The following is a 20,780-nucleotide window of genomic DNA, read 5'->3' as shown; positions in this document are numbered from 1 at the left end:
ACAATACGATCAAGTTACAAAAAAACACAAAGCTTGTGCCATTACTGCTATCATTTGGCTCTGGGCAGACACACAACAAAGTGCGCTCAGTGTTTCCTAGAACGCAGAGTTCACGGGGGCGAGGTGGCACACGTACAGGGTGCCAGGAGTTGCCACTTCTTCTAAACTCACCAAGGCTCGGGGGGAGGATTCTGTGAAGAGGGAGGCACATCCGTTCTCTGAATCACCATCAGTACATCAAAGCGTTCCAGAAGTCTCAAGTCTGGAAATTCTGTGGTAAAGTTTCCGCCTAAACCTCACCCAAACCATGAACTTGAGTGAGAAACACAACAACAAGCCCAAAGTTCTTGTGTGATTAGGTCACATGCTCCATCTGTACCCAGACACTACACCCTTATACTTCACGTTATTCACCCCGCGTATATAGACCTATAGGTACATTACCACAACGGTGAAGTTCACAGCATTCCGTGAAGAGCGCACGCAGCAATGAAGACTGTTCTACAGATGGAGCAGAGCTGCTTTTCTCATTAACTACGTGGGAGATGCATTCATTGTGAAAACTCATCCGCAGACCTATGTAACACAACTTGATACCGATTCAGTCCAAAGACAAACTCAGCTCTGCCACATCAGTGCCACACTCTGCTTACACAAAACTCCCACCACATAGATAGTGGAGAAATCCGTTACCCTGTGAGGGCGCAGTACTCGGCCATTGTTCTAGATGAACTTCCAGAAATAGCACACTTACCAGAAATCTGCAAGTCTAACTATACCCCCGCTACAAGGCGGGCAGCAACAGCAAATACATGGGGGGCCTCTGATGAAGTACACCCATTCAATGCCAAACTCGCTACCACAAAGTGCGACAAAATCGTACATACAAAACGTCTTACAATGCATAAGGAATGGGTCACATTGAGACGTCAAGATTTGCTTAAAACTCCCAAAACGTTAATTTATAAAATATTTTTTTCCTGTCTCTAAGTATCTCACATGAAGTACGGAGGGAAACAACAAGTCCCATTCTGAATGCTGGAATTAAACCTAAAAAGTGACTATTTCTTCTAGAACAAGAATGTGAATTCCAGACCTGTTCAGTGGCTGCCCAGGAGAACTTTCACAGACCGCTCCTGAGGTGCCAGTTACTAATGGCCATGGCACCGGCCCCTGGGATTGCCCAGACCATGAACTCCGCACAGTCTCAGCATTGTTCTTATCCTGCCACTTACCCCCAATGTCTTCTTCCTATACACAAGCCCCTTCAGCCGGTCTGGCTGCTGCCACAGGGGAGCCGGGCATCCACTACAGCCATCCAGAGCACTTACCCAGCAAACATTAACCAGCAATGCCAGCGGGGCAGGTCACTAAAGAACACTGTACCTTTTACCAGGAAGATGTCTTTGAATGCAGCATCTTGCAGTGTGGAGTTGAGGTGATCACTGGACATACTCAGGAGCTGGGCAGATTGGCATGTGCAGCATCCCACCAGCTTCTGCTCGTCACCCGCACTTGTGCCCTGCCCTCCGCCTGGTAGAAGAGCCCAGGAGCCAGCAGCAGGCTGTGACTAGTAGCGGCAGCAGGAAGGAGATAAGAGGAGCGGCAGCCTCACATCCTCCGGCTGTCTACACCGACCATCAGCTGTTTGTGCGCTCTTAGCAGACGAGGAGAGGAAGTGAAGCTCCCGCCGTCCTGTGTGCGTTCAGCCCGCTCTATGTGCCGGGGCCTCTAATTCTTCCGCATTTCTGCTACAGGGCACAGTAACGTGCGTCATTCCTCAGCCTCAGCCCCAGCACTTTTCCTCGTTACTTTAGCGAAGACTGTGTGATGCTCAGTGCCGCCCCCCTTACCCTCCCTCGCGCCCTCCTGCTGCCAAGTCTCCGGCTGCTGGCACATCCCCACACATGCTCCGTGCACAGCTGGACTGTCACCAGTGCTTCTCCCCGACCTTCCACATGGCAGCTCCTCAGAGTGACGGAAAGTTACCTCAGGTGGATACAGACACAAAGGTTTCCCACCAGGCGCTCGCAGTTAACCCCTTCATGCAGGGTATTCACTAAACAGGCGCGGTTACTGATGTTGTGGTATTATTATTATGGCTCCTCCATTTTCATATATTGACAGATGCGGCTTTATGTCCATATTATTTTTATCCCTTTCTATTTACTGCATCACTTAAATATTCAGATGCAATTGCTGCCAACCCCAATAACCGCCTTGACAGAAGCAGAGGCCCAGGAAGTGGTTTGGTGTATAAAAAATACGCCTGTGGTGTAAAACAACTTAAAAAAACGCTGATTTTTCCATGCAGTTTTCGGCTTGCAAAAAAAACCTGTATGAACAGGGCCTAAGAAAGACTCCAAGGCCTAAGCGCTCTGTGTGAGACCTGAACAGTGTGAGGTCGGTACTTATGGTTTTCTTGCACTGTTTATATTTTAGTTTAACCCTTCAGAGCCAGTATTCTGTTAATTAGAATAAGAAAATGACTGGTAGCCACATGTCCTCCATGTCACAGGAAGGTGCTGGGACAGCTCCACCAGCTCTAGTGTGAGGACCCCAAAACAACACCCCATAGCTCAGCTCTCAGGACCCCTGTCAGGGTGAAGCAGCATGGGACTGGGGTAATACTGTTGTATTATTGTGTCAGAAACTGGGCCCACCCAAGGATGGACCCTGTAATACTCTGGTGAGTCAGTCAGTTGGTCCCTGTGCAGACGGACCAGGATATTGGGGTGATCTGCAGTCACACCTACTTTCTTAGGGACTGAGCTGCAATACAATGCCCAGCCACTGTGTCTATGTAAAGAATGAAAGGGCCGTGGTAGTAATAATCCCCCCCGCCCCCTATTCTGCTCATCAGCAGGGTCCCCACCGATCAACATTGACCGCCTTTTTCCTTTTGAAGTAATTGCAAAAAGTACCCCCTAAAATAGAACCAATGCCAACCAGAATAGACCTCTGTGGGGCACATAGGCCTTATGCTCCTTTTCGTAGTAAACCATAATAGGGCGCCTCTAGAGGCGCATGGGGCGTTACTGTAGTTCTGTATGCCTCATATTCTACTTAGAGGCATACAGGGTTTTGGTTTTTTTGTCGGATTCCATACGAATAGTACAAAGCCACAGATGGCACCATGGACTGCCCTACATACTCCTGCACTCAGCTCTGCTATGTACATAATGCATTAAGATGAATTTCATTTACAGGACATGTACTTCTCTGGAGTTTACACAGGGGCCCTTATTACAGAAGAAAGATGCTGTGCCACGCGTCATCAGACACTACATCATGTGATAAGGGCAAGAGTGGCATATATGAAAAGATTACTGGGCAGAAGCAGTAAAATTCACCAATACGTAAGTAGTATAGGACAATAGTGGAGCAGTTCTCAACAGCGACTATCACCCATAAGTCAACAGGCCTAAGGCACATGTGGCTTTCAAAATCTGAAGCTATTCCTATTGCCCCCAGCAGATGTCACCGCAGGCAGCTCTTATACTTACAGTGCTGTAAAAGAAGCGAAAACAAGTGTTGGACTACCAAAATGTATGAAAAAAACGCAGGTTAAAAGGGAATTTTTCTTCACTTTACAACGGGAAACTGTAGGTTCAGAAGAATTTCTCTACAATGAAGTGTTTAAATAATTGTATGAAAGTCAAGGGGGACCTAAAAGATCCTCTAGGACACATGATTTTGCACTTCACAAATGGTTCCTGCCACATTGTAGTGAGAAGATCTTGATTACTTCTTCATAACATGTATGGATTATTATTATTATTATCTGGTGCTGTATTGTGCAAAATAAAGTAATCAATACATAAAATCTAAAAGTGCAATTACAAAAGTTACAGAATAACATCAGACGACGCAGGAGAGGAGCTGGCCATCCGCCACACAAGCTTACAGTTTACAGGGGATGCAGACAGAAGGCGAGGTACTACAAGGTATATACACAATTACAAATAAGGTTTGGATTTCATTATAATGGTATCTTCCTTGGCATGTTAGAGGGTATTTCCACATTTGGGAGGCTTCCTCTATGGATTATTACGGCAATGCGGATTTTCATTGTGGAATCCACACTGAAAATAAAATGCAACTAAGATACAGAACAATAACAAAACCCCATGCACAAATTTAACTCTATATCTTTGAACTTGGGTGCCGAAGAAGACTGGAGAACAGCAAGGAGAGCAAAAACCTTCCACTTTAAGAACAAATAACCAGACTTTAATTTGAATACATCATGAGAAGAACCAACTGAAGGGAACAAACAGCAACTAGATATATACTCTTTAGGTCCCATGCACACGACCGTAAAAATCGCATTCACTTCTATTGTCCATGGACACCTTCCCATTTATTTACAGGAAAGTGTCCGGTCCGTAGAAGTCTACCACAAAACATAGGACATGTCCTACCTTTTGCTTTTTACAGCCCGTGCTCCCATATTTTGTATGGGAGCACGGGCCGAAAATGCGGCCGGCCAGCTGTGCCCGCAATCGCGGCCCGTGATTTTGGGCACGGCTGTATGCATAAGGCCTTAGGTATCCGGGAATGATAGTCAAAAGCCATGAGCAAGGTTGTGGGCAAGTGTAGTATCGGTCTCCTTTTAAACGGTCTCAATCACCGTAGTCCAAAATGTATAGATATTTCCACCAGATGTAGGAAATCATGCCTTAGCCTGCCCCTCCATACCAACATTGATCAGGCATTTGATCAGAGGGTATGAGGCATAGCCAGGCTTGGTACTTGCAGGAGATTATCTCATGGCCCTTGCTGACCACGGAAATCTTAAAGAAATAGGGTGTATTTACACGTGCAGGTATGGATTCGTTTTTCTGTACAGTTTTAATCAGTTGATTAAAGTAAGAGGAGTAGAATTTGTCTTTTATATGTTCTCTCTATGATCCAAACCTGGTTTTGACTTTAAAAATGGCCAAAAAAAAAAAACCTGAACAAAATCTAATTCAATTAGGAAGGTTTAATCTATTTTTTCCCAATATTTCACATAGGGCGGTGCATAAGAGTCCAGAGTGTTTGGTATTGACTCCTTTGCCTATTATGACATAACTGTACATCAAGATGGGTGAGAAGAATTGTGTAGCGGGCTCACGGGCCGAGCCCTCTCCGTACACTGCGGTGTGACAGCTGTTTATAACAACTGACATCCTTGTCGAACGATAACTCAGATCCCTGCCATTTTACCAACTAGATGCCGTGGTCAATGGTCCCTTCTGCCATTCCATCGGTCCCTCTGTGATGCGAAAACAGGGTGCCGATCGATGTCATGGCAGCCTGGTGCCTAATGAAGACCCCCAGGTATGCCAAGTTTGTCCTCATATTAGACCTTGCCTAAAGCGGTATTCCAAAAATTTAAAATTACCACCTATCCACGGGATAGGGGATCATTTTATGATCGCTGGTGAGAACGGGGGTCCTGAACCCTCAGATCCTCCTCACTGCACTCCACACAGTGAGAAGTAGCTTGAATGGAGCGGCAGTCAAGCATTTGCCCACCACTCCATTTTCTGTCTGAATGACTGAAATAGTCGAGCGCTGTACTTGGCTGTTTCCGTAATTCCCATAGACATTGAATGGAGCGTCAGCATGCTGCTCCTACTCACTTCGGTCGAGCAGTGAAGAGGATCTGGTGGTTTGGGCCCCCGTTTATGATTTTGGGAATACCCTTTTAATAGGAGCCCATGAAAATGCCATATACTGCAATCAAGTAATGCAGTTTATGGTATGGGCGACCTAACGATCTAATGTTCAAGTCCCCTAGGTGAACAAAAAAAAATAAATACATTTAATAAAGTTTTTAACACTATGCAAAAATATGGTAAAAATAAAAAAACGTTTCCAATTTTTTAAATAAAATAAAAGTAAAAAAAGAAACATAATTGGTATTGCCGTAAAATTCTGAAATATCAGACTACGCTGTTATTTGTCCCACATGGTGAATACCATAAAAAATAAAAACCACCAGAATTGCTGTTTTTTGGTCCCCACCAAAAAATGTAAAACAATGTGTTAAAAAGACTTGTATGTACCCCAAGATGATAAATAAAACTTGCAAAAAATAAGCCCTCACACCACTCCATCAACCAAAAAATAAAAAAAGTGATGGCTCACAGAATATGGACAAAGAACAATTTTTCACAAAATGTTTTTAATTTGTAAAAGTATTAAAACAGAAAAAATAAACTATATAAATTTGGCATGCGGTAAAAACCGAAGCCAAAAAATTATGGAAAAATTGCTCTATTCCACCACACAAAATTATTTTTAAAAGTTTCTTAGGCCCCATGCATACGACCGTAGAAAATCTTCGTAATTGTGAACCGTAATACGGGCCGCAATTACGGACCCGTCGGGTTCTATTAGCCACGGACACCTTTCCAGATCGCTACGGATAGGTGTCCGTGCCGTAGAACCGTTACGGGTATTATGGAGCATGTCCTACTTTTCGTTTTTTACGGCTGTGCTCCCATACTTTGTATGGGAGCACAGCCAGAAAATGCGGCTCGGGGCCGGCTGTGCCCGCAATCACGGGCCGTGATTACGGGCACGGCCGTGTGCATGAGGCCTTAGTACATTATAGGTAAACACGTAAACAACATTATCAGAAACAACTGCTTATTCAGATTTGCTCACATTTCTGCAACTGTTCCATTAATCTGAATGGGGCCTGTAGAAATCCATGCACATATGCTGCAGAAACCACCGTACTCAGATGGATTAAACTGATTTTCAGTTACAGAAATTTCTGCAACAAATCTGCCGTGTGAGAATATACTCTTATGGTTGTACATACACTTTGATGTATGATAACACAGAGTGGGACGCTTAAAAGCACCTGTGTCAGATTGCCTCATCGTCTAGCACTTTAGCCAGTCTGACAATGTCCTACAGCTTACGGTTGGCGAGCAGCAGCTAGTCTGTGTACATATTGAGAATAACCTCTCCCCTACTGAGCAATGTATAAAGGTCACAAGAGAAAAAAGTCTGCGTACCAAACGTATTAAAACTAAGCCACCAACTTCCAATGTGGTGTTCCTGAGATTTCATATTTCCATATATTTCAATCTTTTAAGCTCTCAGAGGCAGGTGTCATTCATAAGCCTGACAAACTGTAAACAATAAGCTACCTGTACTAACCTTGATCATAGTAGTCTATATGTCAGCTTTATGCTACAACTGGGCACATAATCGGTTTGTGTCTATGGAGATTTCTAGCGCTTCTGCTGGTTAAAACCTGGTCAGCTCAACCATTACCATGATTTTCTGGTTGGTAACGGCTCATGCACATGACCGAGTGTGCCGTCCGAAGTCCCGTCAATGATCCAAGGAAAGATAGGACATGTTCTATCTTTCCTCGGATCGGAGACTTGGACCATTTATCACGGACCCGATTCCCCTGTCAAAGTGAATGGGTCCATGACTATCGAGTGCCACTTGGATGCCGTCAAAAACGGCCCGAGTGGCCCCATGGTCGTGTGCAAGAGGCGTTAGGGTCCAGGCTCTTAAGGAATAAATATTATGAAACACCACTTCTAAAGTCTCATCAGTGATGTAGTTATTCCAGCGCACCTTGGGATCCACTCAAAAACCTCTTACGATATGCAGCTCAAAGCTTAAATTCAAGTTTCTAATCTAGAATCAAAAAAACATAGCACTTCATGATGTAGTTTAGCTTCATTGACCTGCAAGCTGCTCACTTCATTCATTTCGTTATGGGGCAGAGTTGGAGGAGCCTTGAATCACTGCAGCCCTCTACTTCCTCCAGGATGGGAGAGCTACATAGATAATGAATTCGAAAGACACAGCTAAAATATTTATGAAATATCTAATACAAAAGCGGTCTGTGTCTGTAGAGAGAACTTGCTAACTAATCCTGTGTTCACAGCAACATCAGCATTGATTTAATGACGAAGTATCTCTGCAGAATGAGAGGGCAGGGTGGAAAGGGGAAGTGTAATGTGAGCTAGCAGGCTTGTAGATAGAGTGACCAGGACCGGGCTGCAGCTTCATTTTATTCGTTACATTGCAGACAATAGTAACAACTTCCTTTTGGCTACATTCACATGACCGTGAAACAAAATGGCCATTAAAAACAGATCAACTGTCAGTTTTTCATGGCCGTTTTGCCTCAGTGTGTCTCCAAATTGTCATCTCTTTCCAGTCCGTCGGTCTATTTTTAATGGCTGTTTGCCATCCGTTTTTCATGGCCGTTAAAAAAAAAAAACTACTGATGGATTCAATTTGTCAGCGTTTTTTTGTCCAAACCCCCTGAAAACACCAGTGCCCATGTAGAGTGTTGCAATGCCCACAGTAGATAGTGCCACAGTGCCCATGTAGATAGTGCCAGTGCCCATAGATCGTGCCACACCACCTTGAAGATAGCGCCACACGACAGCCCCCTATAGATAGCGCCACCATACACCCTCCCCTGTAAATACCAGACACCCCCCTGTAGATAGCGCCAGCCACCCCTCCCTGTTTTCTAGTGCCAGACAAACCCTCTTCACTGGGGCTCCCTTTAGGAGTAAAACCCCCAGCCAAAGCATTGCGTCTGCAACGCTCTGGCCGGGAATTTCGCTCCTAGAGGATCCCCTGACGTCACTGTCCATATAGGGATAGTGATGTGAGTAACTCTCTAGGAGCAGAATCACCGGCCAGAGCATTGTCGACGCTCTGGCCAGGGATTCCGGCAGTGATGTAAAGGGACTTAAAAAAAAAGTAGCATTGTGTCCTAGGAATCCTCTTGGCCAGGATAAGTTTAACGGCCGTCACAAGGATTCCTGAAAAACCTCCGTTAAAAAATTATCCATTGAGCTCTATTGGGGCCATCTGGCCGTGAAACGGGTCAAAAATAGGACATCAATACAGCCGTGGAGCTACTTTGTTCTGAAGATAGAAGTTTTTCCACTCGTGTGAATGTAGCCTTAGTGACTTAGGTAAAAGGAGAGATCTGCAGCACAAGAGTGATTAATCAAACTAAGGCCTGGTTTACACGAGTGTGCGCAAAATGGACATAACAGCTCCGTGTGTCATCAGCGTGTGATGTGCGGCTGCGTGATTTTCGCGCAGCCGCCATCATTATGAAACTCCATTTGGTCTTTTGTAAACAGAAAAGCACGTGGTGCTTTTCTGTTTTCATTCATCCTTTTGACAGCTGTTGCGCGAATCACGCTGTTTGCACGGAAGTGCTTCCGTGCGACATGCGTGCTTTTCACGCACCCATTGACTTCAATGGGTGCGTGATGCGCAAACAGCGCACAAAGATAGGACATGTCGTGAGTTTTTTTCAGCGGACTCACGCTGAGCAAAACTCACGGACTGTCTGCACGGCCCCATAGACTAATATAGGTGCGTACGACACGCGTGAAAAGCACGCGCGTCGCACGGACGTATATCACGCTCGTGTAAACGAGGCCTAAATCAAATATTTGGCCATATCAATTAAACAAGATTCTGATTTTAGTCAAAATCGTGAAATCGACATCAGCCTGTCCCTGCAGCAGCGGCTTTCCCTCATGACAGACCCACAGGAGAGGGTGCTGCTGTGCTGCAGGAGCACAAGGAGATAGACCGATCTGCTGGGATGTCTGGAGTGATAACCTGGCTCCCCAGACCATGCTGGCCGGAACTCCCCACCTCTTACACTAGTTGAGGCATCTGTACATCTCCTAGTCCTTCTGCAGCACATTCTCTAATCTCAAATGCCACAACCTTCCCTTTAGTCACTGTATCTGTATTCTGCCTTCCGGTTGGGCACAACATCTCCCAATCTAAGGATAGCTCCAGACAGCCTAAATCCCCTGCCGTCGACTCCCTCAAAGGCCCCAGGGTCCCGGCTGCACAACTCTGTGCCTGAGGATGCTGATAATGAGAAACTAGAGACAGAGTGGGATAAGCTTCTTCCCAACAAACTCATCCTTAAGTATGACCATTATGAGGGTGCCCTTGTATGAGCTGCAGGATGAAAGGGATACAGGGGACAACACCTGGAATGTGACAGTAGTGATGACAGGCACTGGGTCCACAATACTTGCCTTGGTGGTGATGGGTTTATATTGTACTCACATGCATGTTGACAGGGGTGAGACCTAGAGTCTGTGGATGGTGGTGACAGGAGCCGGGTTTATTCTGGACTTGCTTGGGTAGTAATTGGAGGCAGACTCCAATTTAAATGGTTGGGGGTGATAGGACCTAGGTTCATACTGTATTTAACAGCTTAGTAACACAACCAAAGTCCTTATAGTCGCTATGTCAGGCTGTCCTGCTGCTGCTGTTAGGGGGCTGTCATCTTGTTCCTCTAAAGGGCCACATGTCAGGGATATGTGAGGACAGCCAGGAAAAATACTTTATTCAAGAGGAAGCAACTAAAGATGATCTGTCACATATTATGCTGCACTGTCTGAGTAATGTGCTGTAGATTGGGAGAATTTAGACTTTACAGCTGTGGCACGCGTCAAGCTATGGAGGACATGAGTCCAATGATATTCATATAAATACACTCCCTCTGCCCCCCAGCCGATGATTGACACATTTCTCCCTAAGCGCAGTTATAGAGAGGAATGTGTCAATCAGCATCTGGGAGGTGGGGGAGCGTTACTCTATGAATTTAGTTGGACTCCAGCACTGCATCGCCGGATGTGCACCGCAACTATGAAATGCAAATTCTCCCAAACTACATCACTTTACTAAGTGACAGACGGCTGAAATCAGCGTGTTGGTCTCTAATGCCCTGTTTGGGGGCAGCATAAAATAGTCATTTCAAGACGCTATACAATTAATTGATTCTTATTCTATATGTGGCGATTGGTGAGTGGCTCCATCCTTCCTTTGCATCATTGTTCATTTACATAATTGCTTGTTTATGGTATTTGTTATTTTTCACTACACGATTCATTATTTCACTGTGATTATGTCTTTCAAAATTACCACACAGGTTTTTGTCAAAAACATGTTTCTTTTCCCTTCAATAAAAAGAGTTTAAGAAAAAAAATATTACCACACAGGTGATATTTATAATAGGTTTTATTTTTATGAATGTATTATGTATTTTATGATATTTTTTATTGTTTAGATTTAATATGATTGTCATTACATTTGCCGCATGTGGGTATATAACCCGGGATATTGTTGTATATCACACTGCTTGAAAAAGGTCCAGTAAGGGGACTGAAACATAGCATTACAGTTGATGAATAAACCACCTTTTCAACTTTAATGAGGCTCTGTCACCAGTTTAATACTTCTCTATCTCCTACCTAATCTAATAGGCGCTTTGATGTAGATAACTACGGTTTGTTTGTTTTAAAAAAAAGCTTATTATTAACCAAGTTATGAACATTTTTCAATTTCTGCAATTTGTTCTAAATGCCCAACTGGGCGTTTTTTTAATGTCTTTTCACCAAGTGGGCGTTGTATAGAAAAGTGTATGACGCTGACTAATCAGCGTCATACACTTCTCTCCATTCCAGACATCATGCTGTGAATTGACTTTACCGGAGCGACGGAAGACTGGACAGACATCGCCTCCAGCCGCTGCAGATTCGGATAAACATCCTGGCACGGCTGGAAGTGATGTCTGTTCAGTCTTCCATCCCTCCAGTGAAGGACCTGCGGAAGGCTGTCACGTCACAGCGTGACGATGGATAGGGAGAAAGCAGTCAATCATCAGCATCTGGGCGGGGGAGTGGGAGCTCATTAATACGCCGGACTCCTACCCCCCCAACGCTCGGATCACAAGAACAGCTGAAAGTCAGTGACGTTGTGACATTGTTTAAGTAGACATTGTATGTATGGCACTATTTTTTTGGACACCTATATGTGAGGCACTATTTTAGGGGGCACCACGGGAATACTATTTAAAAATGAACTTAGCAGTAGCAGCATGACACAGTATGAGGGTAGTAGCAAGCACAATATTGGGCAGCAGCAGCCTTGGTATTAGAGAGCAGCAGGCTAACTCTGTAATTTATGTACTGAGCTTTGTTCTGGTACTGTATTTATGTATTGAGCTTTGTTCTGGTGCTGTATATATGTACGGAGCTTGGTTCTAGTATATATATGTACTGAGCTTGGTTCTAACCTTGTGTATATGTACTGAGCTTTGTTCTAGTGCTGTATATATGTACTGAGCTTGGTTCTGGTGCTGTATTTATGTACTGAGCTTTGTTCTGATGCTGTATTTATGTACTGAGCTTTGTTCTGGTGCTGTATTTATATACTGACCTTTGTTCTGATGCTGTATTTATGTACTGATCTTGGGTCTGGTGCTGTATTTATGTACTGAGCTTGGTTGCGGTGCTGTATTTAGGTACTGTGTTTGGCTCTGCTACTGTATTTATTTATTTACGGAGCTTGATTCTGGTACCATATGTATCAATTGAGCTTGGTTCTGGTACTTTATTTATGAACGGAGTTTGGTTCTGATACAGCATTTACATAATGAGCTTTGTTCTGGGACCCCTTCTCACAATATGCCCTTCATAATTTTCAGCTCCAGGCCCATGTGGCCCTTAATCGGGAACTGCATACTGTATGCCTCTGATTCATACAGAAAATTGTGTGTGCCTCCAGTGTCTTTTATAAACTCTGCTACCCTCAACAATTTTCCAGTGTCAAGACCTCAGACTTAGCAACTCTTAAGAACTAGCAGTCATGTTAAAGAGGCTCTGTCACCAGATTTTGCAGCCCCTATCTACTATTGCAGCAGATAGGCGCTGCAATGTAGATTACAGTAACGTTTTTATTTTTAAAAAACGAGCATTTTTGGCCAAGTTATGACCATTTTCGTATTTATGCAAATGAGGCTTGCAAAAGTACAACTGGGCGTGTTGAAAAGTAAAAGTACAACTGGGCGTGTATTATGTGCGTACATCGGGGCGTGTTTACTACTTTTACTAGCTGGGCGTTGTGTATAGAAGTGTCATCCACTTCTCTTCAGAACGCCCAGCTTCTGGCAGTGCAGATCTGTGACGTCACTCACAGGTCCTGCATCGTGTCGGCACCAGAGGCTACAGTTGATTCTGCAGCAACATCAGCGTTTGCAGGTAAGTAGCTACATCGACTTACCTGCAAACGCCGATGCTGCTGCAGAATCATCTGTAGCCTCTGGTGCCGACACGATGCAGGACCTGTGAGTGACGTCACAGATCTGCACTGCCAGAAGCTGGGCGTTCTGAAGAGAAGTGGATGACACTTCTATACACAACGCCCAGCTAGTAAAAGTAGTAAACACGCCCCGATGTACGCACATAATACACGCCCAGTTGTACTTTTACTTTTCAACACGCCCAGTTGTACTTTTGCAAGCCTCATTTGCATAAATACAAAAATGGTCATAACTTGGCCAAAAATGCTCGTTTTTTAAAAATAAAAACGTTACTGTAATCTACATTGCAGCGCCTATCTGCTGCAATAGCAGATAGGGGCTGCAAAATCTGGTGACAGAGCCTCTTTAAGCTGCTTAGACCGAATAACTAACATTAACAATATGCTGTAGTAATACTGAATTGTTTTGAGTTCACTGCATGCAATCAACATATTTAACAGATTTGTATTATATTATAATCTAATTAAAGAACTCCCATGAAATTTTTACTGCTGCGGCGGTTTGTAATGGGGATCTTGTGCATGTAAATTATATTTATTTTCTCTCCGAGCGTCTGTCTTTCAATCCATGGGCTCCGTTCGGCTCCCCCGTTCACTCACGTGACCTATAAACTGACTTTGTGAATCGGAAAGTCAGTTTACAGGTCACGCGAGTTCTTCTTTAGACAAATACATTTTTCCATAAAAAATAAAATCTGAAATAATCAAAGAAGATCATAGGACGCACTTGAAGAATTGATTGATGCAAGGATAGTTGCAAAAGATTGATGCAAGGACATGTGATTTTTATGCAAGTACTGCCCTTTAAAGTCTCTTCTACAAGATACGACTAGTCTGTCCTGGTGAAGGCTGGCCAACAATTGTAAAAACTCCATCACAACACCAAACGGACTACTATCGGCTACAAAATTGAATGCCCACGATGTGCAAGCAATGCATGTTGCCTCTGTAAGAAGCATTGAGAGGGCTCACATGGTACCCTCAGATTTGCTCAAAATCGCCCTGTGCCTTGAGAAATCTAATGAAGGGGGGCAGATTTGTTGGCACTTACATATATACCCTTCCCAGTGCATCTGACTGGCTCTCTAAGAAGCTATAGTTATACATGCCTTGATTTGAAGGGGTATTTATCCCCTTGTGACAGATGCCTTTAAAAAAATTGCCCTGATTCTGCCACATGTATTCTTAACCCTTCACATTTAATTGCACTATATATGTTCACTAGCAACAGTAATGTGGGTCATGTCAAATTGAAACTGAATAGTCTATTAGACCGGGACCCCTACAAGTACTTCTATATAAAACATGTGCCTTTTAAAGCCCGGTGTCCCAGAATTAGCCTTTTCCTAAGTTGGCGCAGCGTCCTGTTATGACTATACAGCTGTTTTATAAATGGGCGGCGAGCCTATGAGACACATAGGAGCCATCACAGCCCTACAGAATAACTACATTTACTGGAGATGAAGCAGAAAGACGAAGGGAATTATTCGGCTGTTGATTCTGAGAGCATTCCTGCAGCTCATAAAGCAGTCTCTTGTCTGTATATCCCAGCTGGAAGCTAGACAGTGCAGCCACAACAACAGAAAAATCAAGAAAAACATGATGAGGAGAGAATACTAAAAAGTAGCATCACATCAAGCAAATATGAAAACGGATCCTTCTACGAGTTCACTGCCTTCATGACATCGGACTATGGAACAGAAATATGAGAAACTGTCCCTGAGTATCACTGCCCAGAGAAAAGAAGATACTATGTACCAAACTAGTATAGTTAGATGCTGTTTGCTACACAGTTGTTTTGGGGGGGGGGGGTTTTATTTCAAAGAGAGCTTTTTGCTGCAAAACACAACATTGAACATCTTGACCGCTATACACAGAATGCAAAGTGCACAGTAGAACCGGAGCAATCTTGATGATGTAACACTGCAGAGAGATAATGGGCCAATATGGCTGTGTTCACATAGGGGCATATTTACAAATATTGTTCCTGTTGAAGTAGATAGAATAAAGCCCAGGCAGGTGCATCAAATTTATATAGCACCTGGCCACCATTTTTTTGCATAGTTTTCATTTTAGTGGTGTGGCTTAAATTGTCATTAGCATGCACCACATTTATATAGTGTCCATTATATTCTCTACACCGAATAACTGTTAACCAGCCAACACCAGTTCAGACTATGTCTACGTTGTAGAATGTTTTCATTCCAACGGTTGTAGCTGGGACACTTTATTTATGTTGTGATATCGGTGTGACCGTTCTGGATCTACTTGTCCCATCCTTGTCATACATAGGTGTGTCATTTTTGTGACTGGCGCACATTTGAATTGCACCATTTTTGCCAACAGAAAACTGTAATCAAAATGTCACTTTTTACAGTGTGTTTATGGCAACAATCCATAAGACTATGTTCACACATAGCGTAATTGCTGCAGATTTTCCGTCCGGATTTGCAGACAATTAGAAGTCTATTACTGTAGCAGCAAAGTGGATGTGATTTTTTTTTTTTTTAAAACGTACACCGTGCAAGAATTGACGTGCGGTGCAGATTTTTTAATCCGCTGTATGTTCATTTATGCTGTGGAACGGTCGCATATTTGTTGCAGACTTGAAGTCAAATTCTGCAACAAATAGCACATAAATCCTATACACAGGGCATACATACTGCATCATCTAGCAAAGTACATCCTCCCATGTAACGCGACTGTACTCCCAATATATATTTAACCAAACAAGAAAAGGACCATGGAGTCTATAAGTCAAAAAAAATATATAATCTTTTTATTACACAACAATATTATACTGGTTACACATGTGTTTCTAAAAATGAATCACAAATAAAAGCATGGCCGCCAAACAGGAGTCAAATGTTCAACAAATGAAATCATGTGAATATGAGCTTGTTAGAATATACCTCAAAACAAATGCATATAGCATAGTGTGAATATAGTAGGGTATACTAGTTACAAATAATGTGTTCTGCTGTTTGAGGAAAAATAGGAAGGATGTTAATAACATATACTGAAGATTAGGTAACCAACGAACCAATAGAGAGTATTATATCCAAAGATATATTCATACATATGTAAATGCTAAATGCAATTTGTATATATATCTTCCGAGCAACAAGAACAACAAGCAATGGATAACAAAGTACTAACCCATGTGGCTAAGACTCAAAGAATGGCGACCGGCCCCAACGCGTTTCGGCTTCCGCCTTCAACTGGCACAAATTTTGTTTTTCACAGTTTTTATAGTGGCTATTTTTATTAACTCTAGATTGTTATGAAGAGTGATCAGATTAATTGCAAAGTCATTCCTTGCAATGAAAATTAAGTTAATCACAAAAAAACTAAGTTCCACTGCATTTCAGCCCTGCCACAAAATGACCTGCTGACATAATTTCAGTGAACTTCTTGTTAGCTCAGGAGAAAGTGTTAACAAGGACAAGGCAGCTGATATCACTCTGTCATGCTAATTGAATTATAACAGCAGACTGGTTGCTTTAAAAAGAGAATGGTGCTTGAAATAATGGTCTTCTTCTGTTAACCATGGTTACCTCCAAGGAAACACGTGCAGTCATCATTGCTTTGCATCAAAAGGGCTTTACAGGCAAGGACATTGCTGCTTGTAAGGCCGGATTCACACGTGTGCGAGTTTTGCGCACGCAAAAAATGCGACGTTTTGCGTGCGCAAAAGGTTCGAAAAAGGTCCGTGTGTCATCAGCATATGATGCGTGGCTCCGTGATTTTTGCTCAGCCGGCGTCATTATGACACTGCTTTTATGTTTGTAAACCGAAAAGCACGTGGTGCTTTTCTGTTTTCATTCATAGTTTTGACTACTGTAGCGCACATCACGCGTGGCACACGGAAGTGCATCCATGTGCCGTGCGCGGTTTTCACGCACCCATTGACTTCAATGGGTGCGTGATGCGCGAAAAACGGGCAAATATAGGACATGTCGTGAGTTTTACACAGCGGACATACGCTGCGTGAAAATCACGGACTGTCTGAACGGCCCCATTGACTAACATAGGTCCGCGTGACGTAGCACTGACGTATTATACGTTCATCTGAATAAGCCCTAAGATTGTTTCTAAATCAACCATTTATCGGATCATTAAGAACTTCAAGGAGAGAGGTTCAATTGCTGTGAAGAAGGCATCAGGGCGCCCAAGAAAGGCCAGAAAGGTCCAGGACCGTCTCCTAAAGAGGATTTAGCTATGGGATCGGTTCAACACCAGTGCAGAGCTTGCTCAGGAATGGCAGCAGGCAGGTGACAGTACATCTGCACACACAGTGAGGTGAAGGCTTTTGGAGGCAGGCCCGGTGTTAAGAAGGGCAGCAAAGAAGCCACTTCTCTCTTAAGGACAGACTGACATGCTGCAGGAAGTCCAGTGATTGTACTGCAGAGGACATGGGTAATGTTATTTTCTCGAATGTGGCCCCCTTTCTGACCCCCCGTCCAACCCCCCTTCCTTCTGTAGGAATGATTGTCCGGAGAAGAAAAGTTGAGCACTACCTTGAGTCCTGTGTCATGCCAACAGTAAAGCATTTAGAGACCATTCATGTGTGGGGTTTCTTTTCCTCAAAGGCCTCATTCACAATTTTGCCTAAGAACACTGCCATGTATAAAGAATGGTATCTAAACATCCTCCTAGAGCAACTTCTCCCAATGATCCAGAAGTAATTTGGTGATGAACAATGCTTTTTCCAGCCTGAAAGCACCACGTCACAAGGCAAAAGTGATAAATAAGTGGATCAGTGAACAAAACATTGAAATTGTGGGTCCAGGAAACTCCTCAGATCTCAATCCCATTGAGAACCTGTGGTCAATCCTCAAAAAGTGGGTGGACAAACAAAACACAGAAATTGTGATAAACTCCATGCACTGATTAGGCAAGAATGGGTTGCCATCAGTCAGGATTTGGCCCAGAAGCTGATATCCAGCATGCCAGGGCGAATTGCAAAAGAAGGGTCAACATTGTAAATATTGAGGCTTTGCATAAACCTGATGTATTTGTCAACAAATGTTAAAAAACGTACACTACCGTTCAAAAGTTTAGGGTCACTTAGAAATGTCCTTATTTTTGAAAGAAAAGCACAGTTTTTTTCAATTAAGATAACATTAATCAGAAATACACTCTATACATTGTTAATGTGCTAAATGACTATTCTAGCTGCAAACGTCTGGTTTTTAATGCAATATCTACATAGGTGTATAGAGGCACATTTCCAGCAACCATCACTCCAGTGTTCTAATGGTACATTGTGTTTGCGAACTGTGTTAGAAGGCTAATGGATGATTAGAAAACACTTGAAAACCCTTGTGCAATTATGTTAGCACCGCTGTAAACAGTTTTGCTGTTTAGAGGAGCTATAAAATTGACCTTCCTTTGAGCTAGTTGAGAATCTGGAGCATTACATTTGTGGTTTCGATTAAACTCTCAAAATGGCTAGAAAAAGAGAGCTTTCATGTGAAACTCGACAGTCTATTCTTGTTCTTAGAAATGAAGGCTATTCCATGCGAGAATTTGCCAAGAAACTGAAGATTTCCTACAACGGTGTGTACTACTCCCTTCAGAGGACAGCACAAACAGGCTCTAACCAGAGTAGAAAGAGAAGTGGGAGGCCCCGCTACACAACTGAGCAACAAGACAAGTACATTAGAGTCTCTAGTTTGAGAAATAGACGCCTCACAGGTCCTCAACTGGCAGCTTCATTAAATAGTACCCGCAAAACGCCAGTGTCAACGTCTACAGTTAAGAGGTGACTCCGGGATGCTTGCCTTCAGGGCAGAGTGGCAAAGAAAAAGCCATATCTGAGACTGGCTAATAAAAGGAAAAGATTAATATGGGCAAAAGCACACAGACATTGGACAGAGGAAGATTGGAAAAAAGTGTTATGGACAGACGAATCGAAGTTTGAGGTGTTTGGAACACACAGAAGAACATTTGTGAGACGCAGAACAACTGAAAAGATGCTGGAAGAGTGCCTGACGCCATCTGTCAAGCATGGTGGAGGTAATTTGATGGTCTGGGGTTGCTTTGGTGCTGGTAAAGTGGGAGATTTGTACAAGGTAAAAGGGATTTTGAATAAGGAAGGCTATCACTCCATTTTGCAACGCCATGCCATAACCTGTGGACAGCGCTTGATTGGAGCCAATTTCATCCTACAACAGGACAATGACCCAAAGCACACCTCCAAATTATGCAAGAACTATTTAGGGAAGAAGCAGGCAGCTGGTATTCTATCTGTAATGGAGTGGCCAGCGCAGTCACCAGATCTCAACCCCATAGAGCTGTTGTGGGAGCAGCTTGACCGTATGGTATGCAAGAAGTGCCCATCAAGCCAATCCAACTTGTGGGAGGGCCTTCTGGAATCATGGGGTGAAATTTCTCTTGATTACCTCAGCAAATTAACAGCTAGAATGCCAAAGGTCTGCAATGCTGTAATTGCTGCAAATGGAGCATTCTTTGACTAAAGCAAAGTTTGGAGGAGAAAATTATTATTTCAAATAAAAATCATTATTTCTAACCTTGTCAATGTCTTGACTATTTTCTAGTTATTTTGCAACTCATTTGATAAATATAAGTGTGAGTTTTCATGGAAAACACAAAATTGTCTGGGTGACCCCAAACTTTTGAACGGTAGTGTATGAAATGCTTATAATTATACTTCGGTATACCATAGAAACATCTGACAGAAAGATCTAAAAACAATGAAGCAGCAAACTTTGTGCAAACCAAAATTTGTGTCCGTCTCAAAACTTTTGGCCAGGACTGTGTGTGTTAAGCAAGCTAAAGAGCTAAACGCTCATTGTAGCAAATAGAATATACAACGCTCTCCCACCATCACTTGAAAGTAGATGAATACTGGTGTACAGCCAGGTACACAACCTCAAGATTTCTGTATAAAGACATAAGGCAAAGAGAAAGAAATTTGCCTCGTTTTTGTATTTTTGTGTGGATTTATCACAATATCAATCAGCCTTCAAAGTGCAGTGTCTACAGCTTTATTGGTCTGATGTATCTGTTCCTATAGACACTGCGAAAGAAAGACAAACACTACAAACAACGCCGTGTTTCTAACGGCTTATGTCATCTCTTCTTAACATCTCACACCTGTCAAAATGGGCTGAGCACACCGCAAACCTGCAAGCAAAGGATCTCTCGCCACACAAACTCCAGACATGTCTAGACACTTAGGTAAAGGACACATTCACTGATATGCTGGGTGGAGAAGAAGTTCAGCTCAGACAGGATAAATACACACTCACCACCTGCTACACATGCACCTGAAAATTGATAGTCCACTAAGCAGATTAAAGGAGAACTAACATGCCATGAATATGCGATGCCCTGTAATGGATAACGAAAATTATTCACATTTAAAGGAACTTCACTGGGTTTGGAGCCACTGAATCACCAGCAAATGGCGACTTTTGAGGCATTGAAGCCACTCATGGCAGTTTACGAACAAAGTGGGCAGAGCTTAGCAGAAGGGGCAAGACCATCAGCCGGCCAACAAATTTACTATAGAAAGTGAGATTTTATTTTCTGGTGTATGGAAGGCCAGACATTCGCCTAATCTCTTAAAGGTTACACCTTTGAAAATTTTGTGGGTTGTTTTTTTTTTTTATAAAAATGTT

General features: G+C 43.1%; 1 protein-coding gene across 3 annotated transcripts in view; it reads right to left on the bottom strand.

The window, feature by feature from the left end:
• Positions 1-20,780, bottom strand: part of LDLRAD4 (low density lipoprotein receptor class A domain containing 4) — a 376,907-nt gene that overhangs the window by 25,852 nt on the left and 330,275 nt on the right. Inside the window, exon 1 of one of the 3 annotated variants that reach the window (XM_075826464.1) lies at positions 7,165-7,298. The exons of 1 other annotated variant lie outside the window; for it this stretch is intronic. Coding sequence is in view for 1 of the 2 variants with exons in the window: in XM_075826463.1 (XP_075682578.1) it covers positions 1,387-1,453 (67 nt within the window). In the remaining variant the exon portion in view is untranslated. Of the gene's footprint in view, positions 1-1,386; positions 1,843-7,164; positions 7,299-20,780 lie in introns of those variants that run through there. One more of the 3 variants, XM_075826463.1, reaches the window with a different exon arrangement.

The sequence above is a fragment of the Rhinoderma darwinii genome, chromosome 5, assembly GCF_050947455.1.
Source record: "Rhinoderma darwinii isolate aRhiDar2 chromosome 5, aRhiDar2.hap1, whole genome shotgun sequence".
Taxonomy (NCBI): domain Eukaryota; kingdom Metazoa; phylum Chordata; class Amphibia; order Anura; family Rhinodermatidae; genus Rhinoderma; species Rhinoderma darwinii.
This window is presented reverse-complemented; position numbering and strand designations above follow the sequence as displayed.